The sequence below is a fragment of the Topomyia yanbarensis genome, chromosome 1 (genome assembly GCF_030247195.1).
Source record: "Topomyia yanbarensis strain Yona2022 chromosome 1, ASM3024719v1, whole genome shotgun sequence".
Lineage (NCBI taxonomy): Eukaryota > Metazoa > Arthropoda > Insecta > Diptera > Culicidae > Topomyia > Topomyia yanbarensis.
In genome coordinates this window covers 104,059,988-104,082,868 of record NC_080670.1, presented here as the reverse complement: position 1 = coordinate 104,082,868, position 22,881 = coordinate 104,059,988, and the positions used below count along the sequence as shown (strand labels likewise).

Here is a 22,881-nt window from a genome sequence, read left to right as displayed (position 1 = left end):
ACGAGTAACCGACGTAACTTACGGCAAAAACCCGGATGAGATACGCAATTCAAATTAGAAATATTTCAAAGACCGGTCACATCCGATAGGATTTAAACGAAAAATTAATCTTGAAATTCACGAAGGTTAGCACCTTCAATTGAAACAACTTTATTATATCGATAGCGCTGTTCTTCTACTTTCGCTGACAGTGAATCGTTCGCAAAGCTGATTTATTTCAAATTGAGTAATATTTCATGTTACATTTCCTATTTCTTAGTATTGGTGGTTATACCTGCGTGCATGAAAATTCCCTTCTCCTTCATTGGGGGTTCGGCCACAGTGCAGAAAAAATAATAGATCGAATCTGAACATCGCCCCCACCTTGAAATATAAATATTTCAAACTCTAGACTACCTACTGCAATCCAGTAACTACTAGCTTACTAATACATTTCTGATACTCAAAATTTCGCTACTACTACATACGTATTCAATTGACATTTCAAATTACAAAAGCAAAAATGTACACAGTGCATCGAATGGCGCATTTTCACGTTGAATTGCTGTTTCGGTTCCTATATTCGTGGCTGTTTTCGTTTACTTGGACCCGTTGGACTGGATTAGTTGTTCCTCTGGTGGTAGTTCGCCGACAGTGTCCAAAGGTAACAGGCAGATTTTTGTCACCGGGCGTTTGATGATCCCGCGGCTCGTTTTGAGTGACACCACGCGAGTGAGGTTATCTTTCCCAGGATGCACGGAAAGGATTCTTGCTAGAGGCCACCTTACGGGGATTTGAAATTCGTCCACAATCACGACTAATCGCCCTGGCTGAATGTCGGTATTCGGATTGCAGGTCTTTGTCATACGTTGAAGCTCTTGCAGGTACTCTGTCCGCCAACATTGCCAAAACTGTTGATTAATTCTTTGCAGGTGCTGGTAGTGGTCCAATTTGCCCATTGGAATATGACGAATGTCGGGCTCCGGTAGTGTGTGCAAGCTGGCACCGATCAAGAAGTGAGCGGGTGTTAAACAGGAAATATCGTTCGGATCTTCCGTCATCGGTACTAGCGGGCGCGAGTTCATGCTAGCTTCTATTTGAGCTAGTAACGTTGCCATATCTTCGAAATTTAGTCTTGTGTTTCCCAACTGTCGGTACATTTGCTTTTTGGCCACTTTCACTGCTGCTTCCCATAGGCCACCGAACTGTGGAGCCTTTGGTGGATTGAAATGCCAGGTGATACATTCCTTTAAGCAAGCGTCGTGTATAGTGTTTCGGTTGTCGTGCAGCATGCGGCGTATTTCGTCTAGTTCATTTCTCGCTCCCTCGAAATTCTTGCCGTTGTCCGAATAGATGTTAGTAGGCCGACCACGACGAGAGATTAAACGACGAAGTGCAGACAGAAATGCTTGTGTGGATAGGTCGCTGACTAACTCTATATGGACAGCCTTTGTGCAGAAACAAATGAAGATGCAAATGTAAGCCTTGACAGAAGCGGCGCGCTTATGGATCGGCTTCAAATACACGGGGCCAGCAAAATCGACGCCTGTTGTTGTGAACGGTCTGCTTGCGGTGACTCGATGGACAGGTAGTTGTCCCATCTGCTGAGCGACGGGAACAGGACTGGCTCGGGCGCACTGGAAGCAATTTCGCAACACACTTCGAACCAATCTTCTTCCGTTGACTGGCCAGTAACTCTCTCGCAAGGAGGCAAGTGTCAACCGACTTCCACCGTGTATTAATTTCAGATGATAACACTTGGCTATCATGCGAGCGTATGGATGGAAGTTTGGTAGGAGGATAGGATGTTTGGTTATGTATGGTTGTTCTGAAAGTCGTAGTCTCCCTCCCACTCGGATGGTACCTTCCGGGTCGATGAATGGACATAGGGCGCGAATGTGTGAGCGCTTCGAAAGAAATTTGCCAGATTTCAATTCGCATATCTCTTGTTTGAATGCATCTGCCTGAGCTAATTGGATTAGCCGTATGTTTGCTGCAGTTGTATGCTGGACTGATAAGAGCAGACTGGATAGCGGATCGGCAATAGGTATCGGCTGGGAACGGGTTTTTGCTCGTGCGTTTTTTACAAATCTGGGGCAGTATGCAACTATACGGACTAGACGGTTGTAGGAAGAACATATATCGAATAAAGGATTGTGGGCTGGCTGCAAATTAACTACTGCAATTATCTGCTGCTTTCGACGTTCTGCTCCTTGCTCGGGATAGTCAGGAATATTTGTGACTGGCATAAAGTTTTCTGGCCAAGCAAGCCAGTCGGGTCCGTTGGTCCACAGTTTGCTGGCTAAAAATTCATCTGCTTCCATTCCTCTTGAAACTATGTCTGCGGGGTTTTGTTTGCCAGCTACATGATTCCAAAGACATCCCTGTGTCATCGTCTGTATCTCAGAGACTCTATTAGCGACAAATGTTTTCCATGTGCTTGGCTGCGCCTTTAACCATTGTAGCGTGACCATGGAGTCTGACCAGAAGTAGGAAGCCGCCACTTCGATGTTGAGAGCTGTCACGACACAGTTGTGGAGTTTCGCTCCTAAGTCTGCTGCGCATAATTCAAGGCGGGGAAGGGTAACTCGCTTCAATGGTGCCACGCGTGATTTAGAGGCCAATAGCTGCACGCGAATATTACCGTGAGTGTCGATTGCGCGAGCATAAATACAGCAACCATACGCTTGTTCCGAAGCATCGGCAAAGGTATGTAGCTGCACACTTGAGTTTGGGAGTAAGGCGTAGCGATCAACACGAAATAGGGAAAGTTTCTGGAGCTGTTCAACGTAGTTTTGCCATTTCAATACGATTGGTTCCGGAACTTCGTCATCCCAGCCGCAAGGTAATGACCAAAGTTGCTGCATTATGATCTTGGCACGTATAATCACAGGCGAAACTAGTCCCAGCGGATCAAATAGCTGCGAAATGGCTGAAAGAATTGAGCGTTTTGTTGGTTTGCTTGCTTTCTGTCGTAATTCAGGATCAAACCGAAGGGTGTCGCGTGAAGGTTCCCAGCATATGCCGAGAGTTTTAACGGTTTCTTCAGTATCGAATCGACGTTCTGTCATTTCAGCTATTTTGTCTGCATTTAGATCCTCTAATACCCGCTGTTCATTTGATGCCCATTTGCGTATGCTGCATCCTCCTTTTCCAAGCAGCTCGATGAGTTCGTTGCGCACGCATATCGCCTTTGATATTGTTGTTGCCCCTCCAATGAAGTCATCGACATAAAACCCCTTCCGTAAAGCTGGCCCACCGTTTGGAAATGCTAACCCTTCATCATTTGCAAGCTGCTGTAACGTGCGTGTGGCTAAGAAAGAAGATGGAGCCATCCCGTACGTCACAGTCAGCAACTCATATGTTTGAACTGGTTGCTCTGGGCTGAAACGCCATAAAATGCGCTGTAGTGCTGTGTCTTCGGGATGGAGCAAAACCTGGCGGTACATTTTTTCGATGTCAGCTACAAGTGCAACGGGGTATGTTCGGAATCGCAGAATGATAGCGATGAGATCGTCTTGCACGACAGGACCAACGAGCAATGACTCATTGAGCGAGAAACCGGAGGTGGTTTTGGCAGAGGCATCGAATACGACTCGCACTTTAGTGGTGGTACTAGCTTCTTTAATGACGGAGTGATGCGGAAGATAACATGCTACCGTAGTGTTGCGATCTCCATTTTCAACCAGACGCATGTGCCCAAGGGAAAGATATTCCGCCATAAATTTATGATATTCCATTTTTAGCTGTGGTGACCTTTCTAACCTTCGTTCAAGCAGTTCAAACCGTTTTTCTGCCATTGCTTTAGAGTGACCCAGCATTGCCCCAAAATTCGGGTGTCGTGGAAGGCGAACAACGTACCGTCCATCCGGCATTCGAGAAACAGTTCTAGCATAGAATTCTTCGCATTCCTTTTCTTGTGGAGAACGATCAGATCTAACAGGTAATTCTTCCATTTTCCAAAATCTTTCCAGTTTTGCTTCGAGTGATACTAATGGTACGGCTAAGATGTTGTACATGAACGCATCATTTGGAGGCTTTCCGGAGTTCGCAGCACCTGATACGAGCCATCCGAAAACACTTTCGACCAATAATGGCAATGACTTGGAAAGTTCGATTCTACCAGCGGACGTAAAAAACGTGAAAAAATGCTCGTTGCTGATAAGCAAGTCAATGCTACTGCTTCTATTAAATCCGGGATCCGCTAAAAACAAATCATCGGGGATGTTCCAGTGGTCAACAGGAAAGCTTTGACCAGGTAGCTTCGGGATATTTTTTTTTAGAACAATAAATTCAATGTCGCTTGTGAAGTTTTTCTTTCTGGAACGAATCTGAGTTGCCACAGATTCTGTTGCCAGCATTGGTTGATCTCCTACTCCATTTACGAGCATACTCATTTTGGTTCGTTTCAGTCGAAGAAGTTGAGCCATTTGCTCCGTTATCAAACTGGCCTGTGAGGCGCAATCTAGAATAGCTCGTGCAAAGTGTTCTTTGCCATAGCAGTCCACGATAATAACCACGGCAGTGGGCAGAATAACATTCTTCCCTCGAGTTCTTAACGGTGTGCAGCTTATGGAATCGGGTTGGCAAACGGTAGTCGTGGCAGAAATGACAGGTTCAACGGGTTCATCATCGCAATGAGTGAGGTGCACTGCAGCCCGAGTTGGTTGCTCAAATCTGGAAGATCTAGAGTCAGGTGTGGGTCGGGGGTAATTTTCATCGTAACCCGGATGAATCATTGTGTGGTGACGCTTTCCACAAACGCGGCAGCTATCTTGAGAAGGGCAATCTCTGACATAATGAGTGCTACGGAAACAATTCAAGCATAGTCGTTTAGCATTAACAACATTCAATCGATCAGAGGATGACATTTTGCCAAATTTGAAACATTTCAACAGCGGGTGACGTTGCTCGCAGGCGTGGCATTTGAGTGAAGAGCTACTTGATGCGAAGTTTGGAGGATTACCACGGGCAGCGGATCTTGAAGCAGACACATGAGAACAAACAACAGGGTGTGGTGGAACATGCTGGTGATTCACGGAAATCGATTCTAGGACGCGATTTCTTCGATGCAAAAAGTCGACAAGATTTTTGTAGGTGGGTTGATTAATGGTTGAGGCATAATCCTCCCAAGCTTTAAGTGTGTCGTCGTGAAGCCGCGTTCACAGTAAATGTTCAAGAATTGTGCTCCATGCGTCCGTTGGCTCTCCCATTTGGTTCAAGCCCTTTACATGCCTCTCGAAAACATCGACAATTATATGCAGATCGACAGCGGTCTCCCTTTCCATACGAGGAATGTCAAATAATGCTTGCAAACGCCTCTTCTTCATTAGATATTCATTTGAATATCGATTGACCAGCGTATCCCATGTGCTCGCATAATCTACAGCACTGATATCAATGGATTCAATTAACTGAGCTGCTTCCCCTTTCACTGCAGCTCTTAGGTAATGGAACTTCTGAATGTCAGGCAGATCGGGGTTTGTATGAATTAACGCATAGAATGTATCATAAAACACACGCCAATCTTTATAATCTCCTGAGAATTCCGGTAGCGAAATGGACGGCAATTTGAAACCCCTGATTGCGGAAGGACCCCGATGGAATGAGCCTTGGAGTTGCGTATCATTAGGAATAGTGGGTGTGGGTAATTTGGAAATAAGGCCAGCCTTTATTTTAAAAAACTGCCTCTCGAAGGAGGATCTACGCTCATGGTTAGTAGCCATACCTTCCTCGCTGGTCTCCATTTCCTCCAAAGTAGATTGCACCTCATCGAGTTCTCGCCGAATTTCGTTGATGTCCTCCAAACGCAGTGCCACCTCGAGCCTGTCCTGTTCGTCGTTGAAGTTGTCCAGAAATTCCTAAGTTCGATTCAGCGAAGATAACAGTGTAGCTCTTCGCACCGTCGCGCGGTGCTTTCTTACATGGTCTTCCATCACAGCAAGCTGATACTAGTAGGCACCAGTCACCGAAGCAAGGTATGTTCTGGGGAAATTAAGACCCGGTAGATCCGATGGGTAAAAGTGATCAAATTGGACAGCTAATTACCTTAGTGAAGGCAAAGTATGCCTTGTATGATGTAATTCGGTGACACGATTTCCTTGCAGCTCCTTGGCAAAATTGAAAGCGACGCAGGTGCTACGAGCGGGAGTGGCGACTATCAAGGGCGTCTTAACAACTCAAATGATGGTCCGGAACCAAGTTGGCGGTACAATGTTCAATTATTCGCTGAATGGCGAAGGCTTAGCTGGCAGCATCTCATACGACGGAGAACATTTGAAAAGAGACAAAAATCTCAAGGGCATCTGGGATTTCAAAACCAGGCGTTGGAATTATAATTACCTGACGCCTGTTTCTTCTAGGCTTTGTATTCAAATAATACTTCAATGGGAAAGTAGCGATGGCGCCCAAGCGTGACTTGGCTCTTCGGATCGGGATTGACTACAGGAAACGGCGTCTGCTTATGATGTCACGGGATCAACTTTCTGGTAATATTCAGGTCTCCTTTGGACGATTCACACGGCAAAATGGTACACACGGGACCGGGATTCCTCAGCTCAGCAAATGGCGGTTAATACTCGAAAAGAAAATGGAATTCTAAAGGGCATCTGGGATTACAGAACGAGGCGTTGGAATTACAATTACCTGACGCCCGTTTGTACTAGGCTTTGTATTCAAATTGTACTCCAATGACAAATAGCGATGGCGCCCAAGCGTGGCTTGGCTCCCCGGCACGGCAATGGCGGCTAAAAACGGTCTCTCCAATCGTAGGAACGGCTTCCGGCTTAAATTTCAATTATTCGGCTGCACTATCCTGGTCACGGCACCAAATTTATGTTGGACCCAGTTGTGTTTTAGTGCAAAACTTCCAGGCACGATGTGCGGCAACCACGGAACTTCCTTTCCCACGACACCCAACAACGAGTAACCGACGTAACTTACGGCAAAAACCCGGATGAGATACGCAATTCAAATTAGAAATATTTCAAAGACCGGTCACATCCGATAGGATTTAAACGAAAAATTAATCTTGAAATTCACGAAGGTTAGCACCTTCAATTGAAACACCTTTATTATATCGATAGCGCTGTTCTTCTACTTTCGCTGACAGTGAACCGTTCGCAAAGCTGATTTATTTCAAATTGAGTAATATTTCATGTTACATTTCCTATTTCTTAGTATTGGTGGTTATACCTGCGTGCATGAAAATTCCCTTCTCCTTCATTGGGGGTTCGGCCACAGTGCAGAAAAAATAATAGATCGAATCTGAACATATAGGTTGAGTGAAACTCATTCAATTGCAATGAATGCGATCCGCCAGTGCAATAGTAGTACGTAATATTCTCACCAGTTTTTCACATAGGTACATATATTGTGCATCTAATGAGGAAGGATGTTCGAAATGCCTTTGATGGTAGTTGAAATGAATAAATTTCCTTTTTTTAATGCAAAAGACTTAGATGTTTTTCTGAAAAAAATTCTAAGTCCTTTGAAATGCAAAGAACTTAGAAGAATTTTAGCAGTTTATTTTTTGCGTGGATTTTGAAATTAACACGGTTTTTTCAAAAAATATTCTAAGTCCTTTTGAATGCAAAAGATTTTTGGAAAGCTGGAAGACGCGGGTCTGGAAGATTCTTTATGGCCCGCATCTCAACAATATGAATATTTTCGGAATGGTCTTGAAGTAGGTACCAGAAATTAATTTTTGACGCCATTTTTAAATCTAAGATAGCGACTTCCGGTTTAGCGAAATTCGCCATAACCCAATCAGTATGGGAAGTACAAATAGCTTTAATTAAACAGTTGAATTTACTTGAATTTTAGCAATGTGTTTAATTTAAATCAATTGAAACCCCCAACTCACATTACATACATCTCTTTCTTCTCTCACTTCCATTCTCACCACACTCTTCTGGATGCACACATAAAAATATTTTATATTTCGCTGGTTTATGATTAGATCTTATATTCGAGGATGTTTTGGATGATCGCCCAGATTTTTCATTCGGGAATTTCGGTTAACCGGAAGTCGCCATATAGAATTTCAAAATGACGTCAAACATCGACATTTATCTCCTACTCGTCAAAAACCATTCCGAAAATATTCATAATGATTAAGTTGTAGAGAATCTCGCTAAGCCGGAAATCACCATCTTGGATTTCAAAATGGCTTCAAAAATCAATTTTTCGTGGACAACCTTGCGCTGAAGATGCTGATTTATTTATTTATTTATTCCTGGCACCTACTCGTTGAGACCATTCCGAAAATACCTATATTGATTGGGTTACAACGAATTTCGCTAAACCGGAAGCCTCCATCTTGGATTTCAAAATAGCATCAAAAATCAATTTCTGGCACCTACTCTTCAAGACCATTCCGAAAATACATATATTTATTGGGTTATAGCGAATTTCGGCAAACCGGAAATCGCCATTTTGGATTTCAAAATGCCGTCAAACATACATTTCTGGCACCTACTCGTCAAGACTATTCCGACAATACCCATATTGCATGGGTTGTAGAGAATTTCGCTAAACCGGAAGTCGCCATCATGGATTTCAAAATGACTCCAAAAATCAATTTCTGGCACCTACTCGTCAAGACCATTCCGAAAATACCCATATTGTTGAGGTGCGGGACATAAGGAGTCCAGACCCGTCTCTTTCATCTTTCCGAAAAACTTCTAAGTCTGTTGCCTTCAAAAGGACTAGGCATATTTTTTGCAAAAAACGTGATAATTGCGAAATCCGCGCAAAAAAACTTTTAAAAATATAATAAAAGTCTTGTGTTGAGATTTTTTTTAACGCGGATTTTCGAATAACCGCGATTTTTGACGTAGGACTACGTCTTTGTTTTCGATACAGGGGGGCACGTTGCAAATTCTACAAAAATGGTATGTAACGAAAAGTGGTCCAATTTTAAACGCATATAATTCATCCATCTCACGATAAATTTTCAATTTTTTTGCACTTATCGCCCCGAAATACTTCTAAGAATAGATTCCAATAGATAAACCCAAAGATTTTTGATATCATGGCATTAAAAATTTAAATAATGAACAACCTAGTCAAAATATCGGGCATTTACACACAGAAGATAGCACTTCCCTAGTCCAGCACGACAGATTTGTGTACCTAGCGCGCTAGGCTGCTATGAATGACGTCATCATCGACTATTTAAACGGACGGATTTCGCCAAACCAGCTCAGTTGCCTGTTGAGCGGCAGACGAAGCAGGTCAATGCGTTGTGTGTTTTCACAGCCAGTGTAGCTGAGTTAGAAATCCTTTACACTGCCTGTGGAGGTACGCTACCCAGCGACTGTGCTTGCCGTTCAAACACTATGCTTTCTTTTGTGATGTGCTCGTTTCCAGCACACTTTTATGTATAATCATTCGTACACAAAATAGTTTGTACATGCGAGCTCCATTTGCAAACACGGCTAACATAGAGTCGTGGTATTAGTTGTCTCTTTCGCTCAAACCATCATCATCAGCGTTAATTCATTTTGCTTTGTGCGCTTGGGTTTAACGTTTGAGTCGAATGTGTAAGTAGTTAGATCTAATTTGTTACTAAATTGCACAACGAAAGTTTATTATTTACGTTCGATCAATTCATTTCCCCTTCACGTGATTCATTTCCACTCAGCCTATAGTATTTTGATTCCACTAATAGGTACATACTACAAAGCCTATTTATGAATGAATACACTGCCACTTCAAAAACCGTTTCAAAAACGCATCTTGTCCACATATATAGAATTGTTTTCGATTCTTGTATATTTATAGTTTCGATATATGATTAAGACCACTGCATTCGCTATATTTGTATGCGTACTTTAGGAAAGTTACAATAATGGCAAAATATAACTAGACCAAGCATTCTGGTCTATACATGCAATGTGATTATATTGTCTAAAATTTGATTTTTCTTCACTGGTCCGGGTTTTTTACCACACACAATCGAAAAGTTTTTACAAGCTAATCTTATGCCATGAAGATTTAGTTCCAGATATTAGTTCGGTTACAGTTTTCTGTCTTCTTTCTTCAGATCTTCTTAAATAAGTTCAATCGGATTCGATCACCTACTACAAATGAAATGACCTGATAACCAAGAAGGTTTGGTTCAATGTGTAATACTCGATGTTGATTGGTTGTGATTAAACCATACGTAAGAAATATATTTGATTTATTATTACTATAAATGTACTAAGAAAATAAATATTTTACATTTAGTAGTATAGTCCTACGTCTACAGCTCGTGCAACCCCATAGGGCTGCCCCTTGTAGTTTTTTACGAGGATTTTTGAACTAACGCGGTTTTTTACGCGGATTTTCCAATTACCGCGGTTTTTTACGCGGTACGTATCCCCCGCGTAAAAAAACCTGGGTGTAATACATTTTCATTATACATGATATGACAACTATATATACAAGAAAAGAAATCAATATTCGAGTTCTAAAATTTTGTAAAAGAAAAAGACCAAATCGAAAACTTGAGCCAGTAATCAGCGGTTTGAGTTTGGTAGTCTTGATCAGCTGGTATGAGAAGCAGGATAATGTTCGCATAATATATAGGAAGGATCCTTTATGCCCAAATGGTCTAAACACCAAAAATGGTTTGGTTAAAATCTCGATGTTTCATGCATTTTAAAGATATTTGTCATCCAAAATACGAATTTGATTTCTTAGATTTTTTTTTAGTTCCTTCTTGTATGGAGTATTTCATGTGACCGAACGATTAACAGTTTATATTTCCGGAACCATACAACCGATCCGTACGAAATTTTGTAGCAGGAAAATATACCTTTAATTTGAGGCATTTGTGATAATCGGCCAAACCATCACCGAGAAACTGATAATAGCAAAAATAAACCGAGAATAGTGAAAAACTGTATTTGAGCGCAGCTTGAATTGAATGCCCTATCCAAGGATGCAAAATGCCTACCTTTTCTGCGGCTGTATTTTTTCTGCCTACATTCTCATTTCTCTTTTGACGCTGCTGTCGTTCGCTATTGCAGGACGCCCAGTGCTGTACGGCAGTCTGTAAGCAAAGCAGTAACATGACAAAAGAAATACTGCCCCCAGTACAGCCACCAGACGCGGGCGGTACAGCTTCTCTTTCCTTATTTTACACTTTTTAATATTTTTAATCTATTCAATATTTTCAATCAAAAACGACTACAATAAATGCGGTTCGTTTACGCCGGCATCATCGCTTTCGTGTGTAGGCCTCTCCCTTTGACTATGCAGAGAAAAATGTACAAAGCGAGAGAACAAACTTTACTACGCCACACTCTCACCGTACAGCAGCAAAACAAAAATGTATTCTACTGCTCTACGGGAAAATGTACTCGGTATGGCTACCGTTCTGGCATGAGCTGTAGTGATGCGTCGCTGTAGCGGGCTGTACGGCTTGTGCAAATGTAAATATACCGAAAAAAATGTAGTTTACCAGTACCTTTGGCATCCCTGGCCCTATCGCACAACTGCGCGCATCAATTAGCAACCATTACCATCCTACCAGATGCGATCCCAAGAGCACACTGACGCCAAAACTTCGTTGACGGTACACGCATTCTTGAAAGAAGCTTATACAACAGGTAAAAGAAGCGAAAGAGATAGCATGTCTGGGTGCCGACCTCGTGTTGTGAGAATGGGAATTTATTTCAGCCAACTGCATGCCCCCACCATCATGCCAAGAACGAATGAGATCATACAGGGTGTTTGGTTCATGGTTAAGAATCTCTCGGGTGGTGATAGACTGCCATATTTGGAGAAAAAAATTGTTCTACACATACCATCAAATCTCAACCGTTACAGAGTTATTGAACTTTTTGTGTAAAAAACTTATTTGTCTTAAAATACCCCTAACTTTAAAAGTATACTTTGTATTTTAAATGTTTTAGTTCCATTCGAAAGGCGAGAAAATTTCGCATTGAGTGATGCCATCACATGTTTCAGCTAATGAGTTTAAGTAGCCTTTTCAAAGTAATTTATTGAAAATAAAACAATTTTGAACGATTTTTCGTTCATTTATTGAAAATCCTAATAGTTAACCTCATCATTTTAATAATTCAGATTGTTAGTCTTGATGAGCTGCTTAATTCGTTCTTTGACATGATACACTTACCTTTTCTTATTTTCACGATTTTTGGTTATTCAACTTGGATATTTTTATCTCATTTTCACTAGTACCACCTCTAATTGAAAAATTATGGCACTTATTGTACTTTTTTTTCTTTTTATTCGAAAACCAGGAAAATTCTACAGTGAAAAATGTATCAATACCTATCAGTTAAGTGAATTTAGTATTCTTTTAAAAGTAAATTAGTTTAAAGTTAGTGCTATTATTAGCATTTTCGTTGATTTTCTTTAAATAGTAAATAATAAACATCACCATTATTATCATGGAAATAATGCATCTCAGCAAGTTCTACAGTTCTTTCTTTGACTTCATTCAATTATCTCTTTTGGTTTCGACGCAAAATCGTTTTTATCACATCGTTTCATATGCAAAAATAACGATTTCGAACCCACTACATTTGTGACGAGGTCACGCTGTGTTAACTGTTAAATAGCAGCAAAATGAAAAGAGATATAGACAAAGTGTCAAATAAAAAGTTATAGAGAACATTATGGGGCATCAAATGAATAATAGTAGCGATAAATTTTGTTGATTAATAATTATAATAATTAAAAAAACTCTCCAAAAAACACAAATTTTGAGTTATTTCGTTAGTAAGAAATCATTTAGTACACTTAACTAAAAGATATTTGTACATACACTGATAGGAAATTTTTTCAGCTTTCCAATTAAATCTTGTAAATTACGATATAAAGCATATTTTTTAGATTAGAGTCTTTTAAGCACTTGCAAGTCGGTTACAGGAAAAGTATAGTAATGAAATTACAAAGAAATGAGAAGAGATAGAAATATGACGTCCAAGAACAAATTTTGAACTGTCCTAAAACCCAACTTTTGGATAATGGATATTGCTATAATCATACTTCATTATTTCGAGAAAATTAGCAAAAACCTCCTCAAAAACACAAACTTTTAACTGCTTTACAGCTAAAAGGTAATTAAAACTAATTTCTTAAAAGATAAGAGAACACCATTGAATAGGAAATTTTCTCACCTTTCGCATGGAACTGAAATATTTAAAATACCAAGTATACTTTTAAAGTTAGAGGTATTTTAAGACAAATAAGTTTTTTACACAAAAAGTTCAATAACTCTGTAACGGTTGAGATTTGATGGTATGTGTAGAACAATTTTTTTCTCCAAATATGGCAGTCTATCACCCCCCGAGAGATTCTTAACCATGAACCAAACACCCTGTACACTCTTAAATAAAAATAATCTTCAAATAATTAGATTTTAATCATTTTGAAACTAAATTGGATTTAGTCTTTGCAATGATTACTTTTTTGGTTAAATTTAATCAGAGTTTAATCATTGCTATGACTATTCTAGGTTTAGTAAGAAAATTATTAATTTTCTTGCCAACACTGTTCCGTCATTCTCAGGTGTTCCCTGCACTTTGTCACATTTTTGGTATTCAGTGATTATAGTTCTTGCAAGAGGAGGAGGAATTTCTGCGTTTGAATTTTATTATTTTGCGGATCAGAATTGTTGGTATGTAAATATTTGCTTATTTATTAATATATTTTTCCTCGTACCAGCTATTGGATTTTTTATTTAGAGCATCAACGGACGTTCCCCGAAACAGCATCGGAGTGATATCATTGAAGCATCCACAAAAAAACAAATTCAGGGTATAAACACTTCTATCCAAGCCTATCGGTTCTTGTGGAAAGCTCCGTAGGTGGCCATTCCGATATTGCTTCTGGAGTGCATCCGCTGGTGACTAAAATAAAAAATCCTCCAGGTGGAAGCGGTAGTCATTAAATTTAACGATAATTGAACCCATTGATAACCTTATTGTCTTTAATATCGCGAAATTGTTTACAGATATGATTGCAGTAGTACACTAGCATTGACAACACTGGCAGCAATATATTAAATTTACGAAGCCCACTCAGAATAATGGGAATTATGGGAGGGAATTATTTAATGGGACCGGATTGGTCAGAGCCAGGTATGACCAACGAAAATATTCCTCTGATACAATTTAACAAGATTGTAAGTATACAAAAACTATTCTTGTCGATGGTTAATTACAAGATCAATGTGAAAACAAAACACTACTATGCCACTTTTCGTTGCCCTGTAAAGGCTACTAGGAAATGCTGGCTGCCTCTAGTTAGTATCCGGCTACAGTGACAACCGATTCAAATTAGATTCGATTGTCATTGGAGCCGGTGTACTAACTAGAGCCAGCCAGAGTACCGGGTGGATTTACTCGATTACTTTGCTGTAAAATAGGATACAAAAGCGTTTAAAATTTGTTTTTATGATCACTGTATTCAAAATGTTAGGCATGCACTCTTTAGCTAAACATAATTAAAAGGTATTTGTATATATTTATATTTTATATTTTACATAAATGTTTGGGTACTTCATTTTGTGTTTTATGTCTCTGTTTACATTTTGTACATAATAAGTTATCAGCCCTTTGGCCCTCCATCTTTTCTTTCTCTTTGTTATTTTAATATTTGCTGTTTAATTAGTTTTTATGCCTTGTTTTTTTGTTGTGCCTTTTAAGCAATGGGGGGCAATTCAATTACATATTAAGTAAATTTCTACCTATCTAATGCTAACCTTAATATTAACTCCAAACAAACACATTCAAGTTTTGAATTATTGCTATCTCTGAGGGGACACGCCCCTCTCCAAATTTTGCATAAAATATGCGCTGAAGCTTAGTCTATGTGTCCTGGCACAAACCCTCCATATGGCTACTGCTTACTCGCAGGGTAGATTATTTGTTTGGAGACAGCCATCTGATTCTTCATGCTCAGTTTAGATGTTCTACATATAAGCGTGTACAAGGACCGGATGAGTATGGAGATCATATGTCTGTCTAGGATTGCCGTATCTGTGACAGGAATCCACTGCCCGGAAGGAATGGGATGTCGAAAGCAAAGATGTTATGCCGGATGGGCTCCAGAATTCTTCCTTGGGGACCGAGCCTGCTCAGAGATGGAAAATTTTTCTGAAAATTATGCAGCTTAAACAACAGGCCGTTATGCTACACATTGTCAAACGCTTTTTCGATGTCCAAGATTGCCATTGTTGTCGTCTGAGATACCGACTTGTTTAGCTGAATGATGTTGGTAACTCTAGTGTGTTGATGGATGTTTGATCTTCCGGTGCGGAACCCAAACTGTTCCTCAAGGAAAACACGATGCTCATTATCGAAAGAAAGTATTCGGGTTTGGAACCCGAAGGGAAGTAACTAAGCTCCCAGCACCAGTTGAATATTTTAGCAATAAAAGCAAATGAGCTGGGGCTCAAATGCTTTAGTTCGATGTTCATCGAAACCGGGGGCCTACATGTTTCGTGATGATTTGGCAAAAATCATCAGCTCATCTGCGGTAACCCTCGACTCCTCTGGGACCAAATTGTCACATTGGCTTGCACATTGGTCAATCTCAGCCACGCCCTCAGCGACGGCCGTTTTATGTGAACTAGCCTGGACAAACCCACAAGTTTTTTCGTTATGTTATCAATTTGGAGAGAGCTGCTCACCTGCCCTGGACTTGGGTGATGAGCCTAATGGGCGCGTACTCTTGCTTGGTCGATAAGAGTGGGAGATCCAAGCGAGTGCTGGTTCATCGATCTCTGAGTCTCATGATTAATAATCACTCGATGGAGTGTTCTGGCGGATGGCTGATATGAATGTTTCTACTTTCAAATGGGGGAACATACTGGTTCGGTTGTTCGAGGACTCATTTGATCTTGAGCATAGTGATCGAGTCATCTACAATCTATAAGAGATGATCAGACTGAATTGGGTGTTTTTATCTCTTAAATCGCTCTGTTGCTCTGGCTCGTGAAGATGGCGAGTAACACTCGTCTATAACGAATCGGATTCGCTGTTTTCAGAAACAGAGATGGCAATCTCTTATGGATGTAACCTTCTCTTAAACATACTGTTCAGCCACTAGTTAATGCTCAACTAGATCAACTTAATAAACTGAAACACGTAGATTTTGAAAAAATCCATTCCACGTGAACCACATCACTTAACACCTAAAAGTAGTTTAGATGCATGTAATATCTATTTCTTTATCTCTCTCGCAGGTTGATGGGATTGACGGTATTGTAAACATCATCAAGCTACAATAGATTCAATAGAGTTATCTAAATATAAGGACCTTCGCTCTTTTTAGTTTCTATTTGTACCAAGTCCTACAACTAGAGGTTAATTAGTTCTCTTGTTAGTAATCTACCAATCATTATGACCACTAAGGATTTGATTTATATAAGAAGCCCGCTTCAAGATGTTGATTACAATACGCCTCGATAGTGGTGTATCGAGCAGGCCGGGAGAGCTGATATGAGCCTTTTTCTGTTCTATACCTTTCCTCCATTTACCCGCTCATAACCAACAATCAACCAGGAACAAATAGATAATTGAGAAAGGATGTGCTATGTGTGGGGGTTGGCTATTCAAGTATTGGTAGAGTCTGAAGTACTATTGTATGTCTTTCATGTTATGATCATAACTTCAGCTGTATCTTGTATCTATCTAATCTATTACATCTCTCATATATTGTCTTTTATTTGTTCTTTTCGAGTCCTATACTGCCATTCTGCACCCGCCTTCAGCTGAGCCAGCAAAGATGGTGATAGTGAACGTCGTTACACTCACACATTCTCAAACGCGGTCTCAAGCGGGAACTTACAAAAATGCCCTCGCGCACGCGATTTCGAATCGGTCACGTCCGGAAGTCTATCCTTGATCCTAGAAGCCTAGGTCCATGCCTTCAGCTGGACCAACTTAGAAAACACGATCATACCTATTAGACAACACGTCTCATGGCGACATGACCGGGAACCCTATCGATAAAAGGGATCCCACTCTCTGCCAGAATTCTGACCGCGCACCGAAAATTTAATATCGGACTCACGGTTCGCGCAACCATTCAAGAACACACGTAAATATGTTACAAAATCACGTCAGCGTACAAACGTTAGAGCCCCTCGCGATTTTCCAAGCAACCTACGCCCACGAACTCGCAAACATGATTATACTCCGTTGATAAGGTGAACGTCTCAGCACTCATAAACTTACCAACGCGATCTCAAGCGTCAATCTACAATCTCCCGCGTTCGCGCTATCATGAATCGGGATCGTCCATGACAAATAATAAAAAAAAAGAAAAATTAAGAAAAAAAATAACTCCCATATCCACTAGACAAAACGTTCCATGGCAACATGACCGGGAACTCTAGTGATATGGGGTAACTCACTCCCTGTCAGAATGTGATCCGTACACCGAAAACTAAATATCAGAATGACGGTCCGCGAATATATGAATGGCCGCAGGTTTTCAAAATCGAATCTATACAAGCGAAGTTACATACACGCGAGCGCACGCGACAAACATACGAACGCTTAAGCCCTTCGCGATCATCTACGCACACCTATGCCCGCGATCGCGCAAACTTGATAACACTCCGATAATTATGTAAACGTTTTAGCACTTACAAAGTTACAAACGATGTCTCAAACGCGCGCGATCATGAATCGGTCACGTCCGGAAATCTTTAGCCTTCATTCTAGCAATTTAGGTCCATACATTCAGTTGGACCAATCAAAAAAATAAAGCTCATATCCACTACACCACACATTCTACGGGAACCTTAATGATATGGAAGAACCCGCTTTCTTCTGTAATCTGAACCGTACACAAAAAATCAAGTAGGGGAATTATGGTTAAAACCGACACCTTAAGCTTAACAATTTTTCTAAGTTGCCACCAAACCAATAAAATTATAGTTTTTATGCAGAATTCTTCTTAAGAAAATTCTTAACAAGACTTAATTTTTTCAGCACTTCAAAAAATTAATTTCATTAAAAATTATTGGTTGTAAAACTTGGAAAACAAAGTGACTTTTTGTAGGCACTGCGGGTAAAACCGACACCCTATAGGGGTAAGATCGACACTCCCTTTAATTTATTTTCTCTCCACTTTATTAAAATCTTTATCTTTATTAAACATGAGATATATGCGTGAATAATAAAGTGTGAGTATGTATGATGCAAATATGTGCTTTTTATTGCTTCATCATGTAGTGAGGGGAAGAAAGTTGGAAAGCGTAGTACTATAAATAAGAGTATTTTATGCTATAGGATTATATATTGATGAGTATTTCCAAATAATCCTTGCGCACATCGTTGCAACCTCCAGTTTCATATTATTTCGTAAAAGAAGATTTGCAAGCGTTCTACGTTCTGCTAATTGGATTCATTCACTTATAAGTGACACACACACACTTCTTAGTAAAACTATCTTTTTCAGATTGGATTTTTCGGACTCTGATCATCAACGATCTATTGGGGTATACATAAGATCACTGTCTCATTGTAATAAAGTTCGTCTATGACAAACGAAGAGAACACTAGAAATTCGGTTTGATGAGCTTTTTGCAGAAATAGCTACAGCTTCGATAGAATCAGATAAGCAAAAATTCCAATTTTTGATTTTTAAAGAGACTTACAAGAAATAAACACAATAAAAGTATTTCTGTGCATTTCTGTTGATACTATAGTGTTCTAATAGGCTAATTGAAGTGTCACAAAGATCCCCAGTATTTTGAAATGAATCGCAAATATACACAACCATCTTGACAGCGTGTCGGTTTTACCCTAACCATAGGGTGTCGGTTTTACCCCAACAGCGCACATTTTTTTATAAAAGCGATTAAAAATATTGAATTTCTCAAACTCGTCTTCAATGCACCTAGTTGATCATAGGACAGGCCGATAATAATAGGTACTGAAAAATGTGGTGATTTGAAAAGCTTTTGTTCGGTTAAAACCTTAAAATCTACCAACTAAATTTAACATCCAGACGAGTATGAACGCTGCTGTCGTATGTTTTGTTTATTTTTATTACATTCGGCGTACTAACGTAAATCCAATTTTTCTTCAAATGCTCTAAATAAACGTACTAATAATAATGTATCATTATGAAATGAATAAAAATTTGATTTCTAGGAAATGTTGTGGGGTGTCGGTTTTACCCACAGTGTCGGTTTTTCCCACAATTCCCCTATCAGATTCACGGTCCGCGCGCGATCATTCTAAAATACAATATGGAATATGCGAAAGGCACACGGTTATGAAATAGAATTTATACACGCGAAGTTACATATACGTTAGCACACGCGACATACAAACGCACACGCGATCGAGCACGTTAACGTGCAAATGTTCGAGCCCTTCGCGATGATACACGCGATCACGAGTCCATACGTCCGCACATACCTGAACCGTACAATGAATATCACATTCAGAATCACGGCCCGCTACAATTGGCCTAAAGCAGTGTTTTAGTGGGCGACATTGCCTGACTCGTCTGCAAATTGCAGTATGTGATTCTGACGGGGAGCTCTTCCGAGAACCTAGCTCTACAGCTCCAGTAGGATAATTCTGGAAAAAATAGCTCGTTGGACGGATTAAAGTGCCTTGCCGATTTCCACCAGGAAATCCAGTGGTAAATTAACGTTAATGTGCTGGTCGACGACTCGCTTAAACGTCTCCCAGTTAGCGCGATGGTTGTTTCGCCGATTCTGTTTTTCTGTAACTATTGACAAAGCCAATCGACTGCTGGGTTTTATGTTCAAAATTTCCAGAGAATTTCAGGATCCTCTGTGTTTCAAGGCTTTACATTGCTCACTGGCACGCTCGCAGTTGGCATTTGCAAACATCGTCTGGTGCCCTTATCATGCAACGTGAAGTGAAAGGATTGAAGCTGTCCAGCGCAAATTTATACGATATGCTTTACGTCAATTGCCTTGGAATGATCCGTTGAATCTGATACCATATGAGAACCGATGCAGGCTATTAGGACTACATACTTTGCAAGAACGCAGGCCATTTTCATATCAAAGCTTTAGTTGGCAGAAAACGCTGCTTGGACAAATCAACCTCTTCGCCCCAACCCGAGTTCTTCACCCCCGAACATTGCTACACATCGAAATGCGTAATACTAACTACGCTACCAATAGTCCGATTTTAGCGATGGTTCGCACCTTCAACGAGTTTGCCGAGCACTTCGACTTTGATACTAATTTATCGCAATTTCGTCACCATTTGCTGTTACATTAGGTTAGTTATTTATAGTTTAATTCATTTAGACTTATAGTCAGATGAACACAAATTTTTAAATACAAATGTAATAATTGAGTTTGCAGTGGCCCGTTAAAGCCCTGGTCAGCATGCCGCAGTTAAATTTCGAAAAATGTAGGAGTTTTTTTCGAAATCACTTGGCACGGGAGTTCTAGACACGCCTGTTTTGGTGGCACGTTTTGTAGCTTTCTCCAATAATTGCGATGCTCGGACGAAGCCTAGGACCAAACTTTTTCTCTTATCTAACTTGTCGAAATTGGCAGGGCGGGCTCAGTACCAATGAAGTTAGTCGCTGCCCTAACCTATTTGTCAGCTTATTCATTTCCATTAATATCGGAATGTCCGGGCACCTAGACAAGGTAGATAGTATTGACAATTGAATTTTTTTCGGTTTGGGTTCGAGACGCGATCACTAGCTTGGAACATGACTTGTCTGAGCTAAGGGCCTTGATTGCAGCCTGACTATCGGAGCAGAAGTTTATAACTTTGCCGGACAAGCTCTGTTGAAGAGCCGACTGTACCCTGCACATAATCGCAAAAATTTCTGCTTGGAACAGTACAGTATCTAGCTAGCGAGTGAGACAGTTCCAATCTCATTTCACGACAGTAGATACCAGCACCAGCACGTCCCTCCAACAAAGAACCGTCAAACTGCATGTGAGTGTAATATCACAGGGTGCAAGAATATCTTCACCCCATGTAATCATTTGTGATCACAGTCGTGTATGACTGGTAGCAAGATCTATATGGTTACTGTTCCAAAGCCCACTAACCTGCAGTCTTATGCACATGCTAGTGCTTCTTGTTTGAGGTATATGTGTAATGGTTTGATATTTAGAAGGGCCTCAAGGGCAGCAGGTCGGAGTTGTGGTGAAAGCACCAGTCAACGCCTTGAGCGCCATTCTTTGTAGATTGTTTAGCTTTGACTGGACCGTCATCACCTCTCCCCTCTGCCACCACGGGATGTATTTAGGTTTGAGACCCCAGGTCTTTTAAAAAGTTCGTTCGCACTGTCCGTAGGCCATGCACGCTTTCTTGACTCAGTTTGGAATCTAATATAACTCCAACGTATTTGACTTGATCTGCACACAGTAGCTCAGAATCAAAGAACTGCAAGGGACGAACCTCGGTTGTTATTCGATTCTTCGTAAAAAGAACCATTGAAGTTTTGCTTGGGTTAACTCATACTTTAACTTGTCGACACCATTGTTCGACAGTTCTTAATGCTTGTTTCATTAAGTCAAAGATGGTTCCGATGAAAAGTCCAGCAATTAGTATTTGGTAAGCGTCAGAAAACCCGTAGGTTGGACATCCAAGATCTTTGAGTTTCTTCAACAAGCCATCGGCAACCAGGTTCCATAACAAAGGTGACAGAACGCCACCCTGAGGACAACTGCAAATACTCAACTTCCGTATTTCTGCCTCTCTCAGTGACGAGCAAAGAATGTGGTTACTAAGCATTGCGTTTATCCAACCCGAGATACACGTAGATACCCCATGACCGCATGTCGCTTCCAGAATAGACTGGAAGGACATATTGTCAAAAGCACCTTCAATATCTAGGAACACACCCAAGCTAGATTGCTTGAGCAAGAAGGCCTTCTCAACGTTGTAAACAACTTCGTGAAGCAGAGTGATCGTGGATTTCCCAGACTGATATGCATGTTGCCTTTTGTGCAATCCAACTGAAACTAACGTTCGTGATGTGGTGATCGAATAGCCGTTCCAAAGCTTTTAAAAAAAGAACTTAAGCTGATAGGCCTAAAACGCTTGGCTTCTTCATAGCCAGAATAAATTCTCGCCGTGCATAATCTTTTTCAAGACATGTCTGAGAATATCAAATGAAAAGATTCCATTTGCGTAATACAACAACCGACACTGGTGAACGTTGAATTCTGCACGAATACTCTTTTCAACGAGTTTCGTAATGGACACCAAAGCCCCAGGGCAAAAATGACAACGCTCAACATAATCGACACTTCGTTATGCCTGTTCACGCACTCGATTTTATAGTAACCGACACCCGCCGTGCGAACAACTTTTCTTTCGGCTGCCGAAATCTCTGGATAAACAGTCTTAAGGAGACGAAAAAACGAACTGTAATTTTTATCCAAATGCGTAGTGTCACCCGAGTCGATCACCCCCGCATTCGCGTCATGCTTACCGGGCCGCAACATAAACGTGGACGACTTTGAGTCGTTTACGCGCATTGCATAGTCGTGGTGGAGTCAGTGTTTTTTCACTGTAAGGAATATATTTCTAAAGACCAACATGGATTCATGCCGAATCGATCGACGTCGACGAATCTACTATCTCTAACCTCTTTTGTGTCCGAAGGGTTCGATGCGAGTCAACAAACTGATGTTATATATACTGACTTATCTGCAGCTTTTGACAAAATCAATCACGATATCGCAATCGCTAAATTGGAAAAACTTGGCTTCAGTGGATCACTCCTGCGATGGTTCCAATCCTATCTCGTTGGCCGTCAACTCAGTGTGAACATAGGTGATGCATACTCCAAACTATTCTCCGCAACGTCTGGAATTCCGCAAGGAAGTCATCTCGGACCTTTGATATTCACTCTCTATTTCAACGATGTAAACTATCAGCTGAAAGGGCCACGATTGTCGTA

At 40.6% G+C, this 22,881-nt stretch overlaps 1 protein-coding gene across 1 annotated transcript; it reads right to left on the bottom strand.

Annotated features, from left to right (window-relative positions):
- Window positions 1-578: 578 nt before the first annotated feature.
- LOC131696441 (uncharacterized) lies at window positions 579-4,718 on the bottom strand. Its single transcript, XM_058984981.1, has one exon. It carries the CDS (start codon window positions 4,716-4,718, stop codon window positions 579-581), a length of 4,140 nt encoding a protein of 1,379 aa, XP_058840964.1.
- Window positions 4,719-22,881: the final 18,163 nt, after the last annotated feature.

Excerpts from the sequence above, each read along its gene's own strand:
- LOC131696441 (XM_058984981.1), bottom strand. The coding sequence starts at position 4,718 with ATGATTCATCCGGGTTACGATGAAAATTACCCCCGACCCACACCTGAC.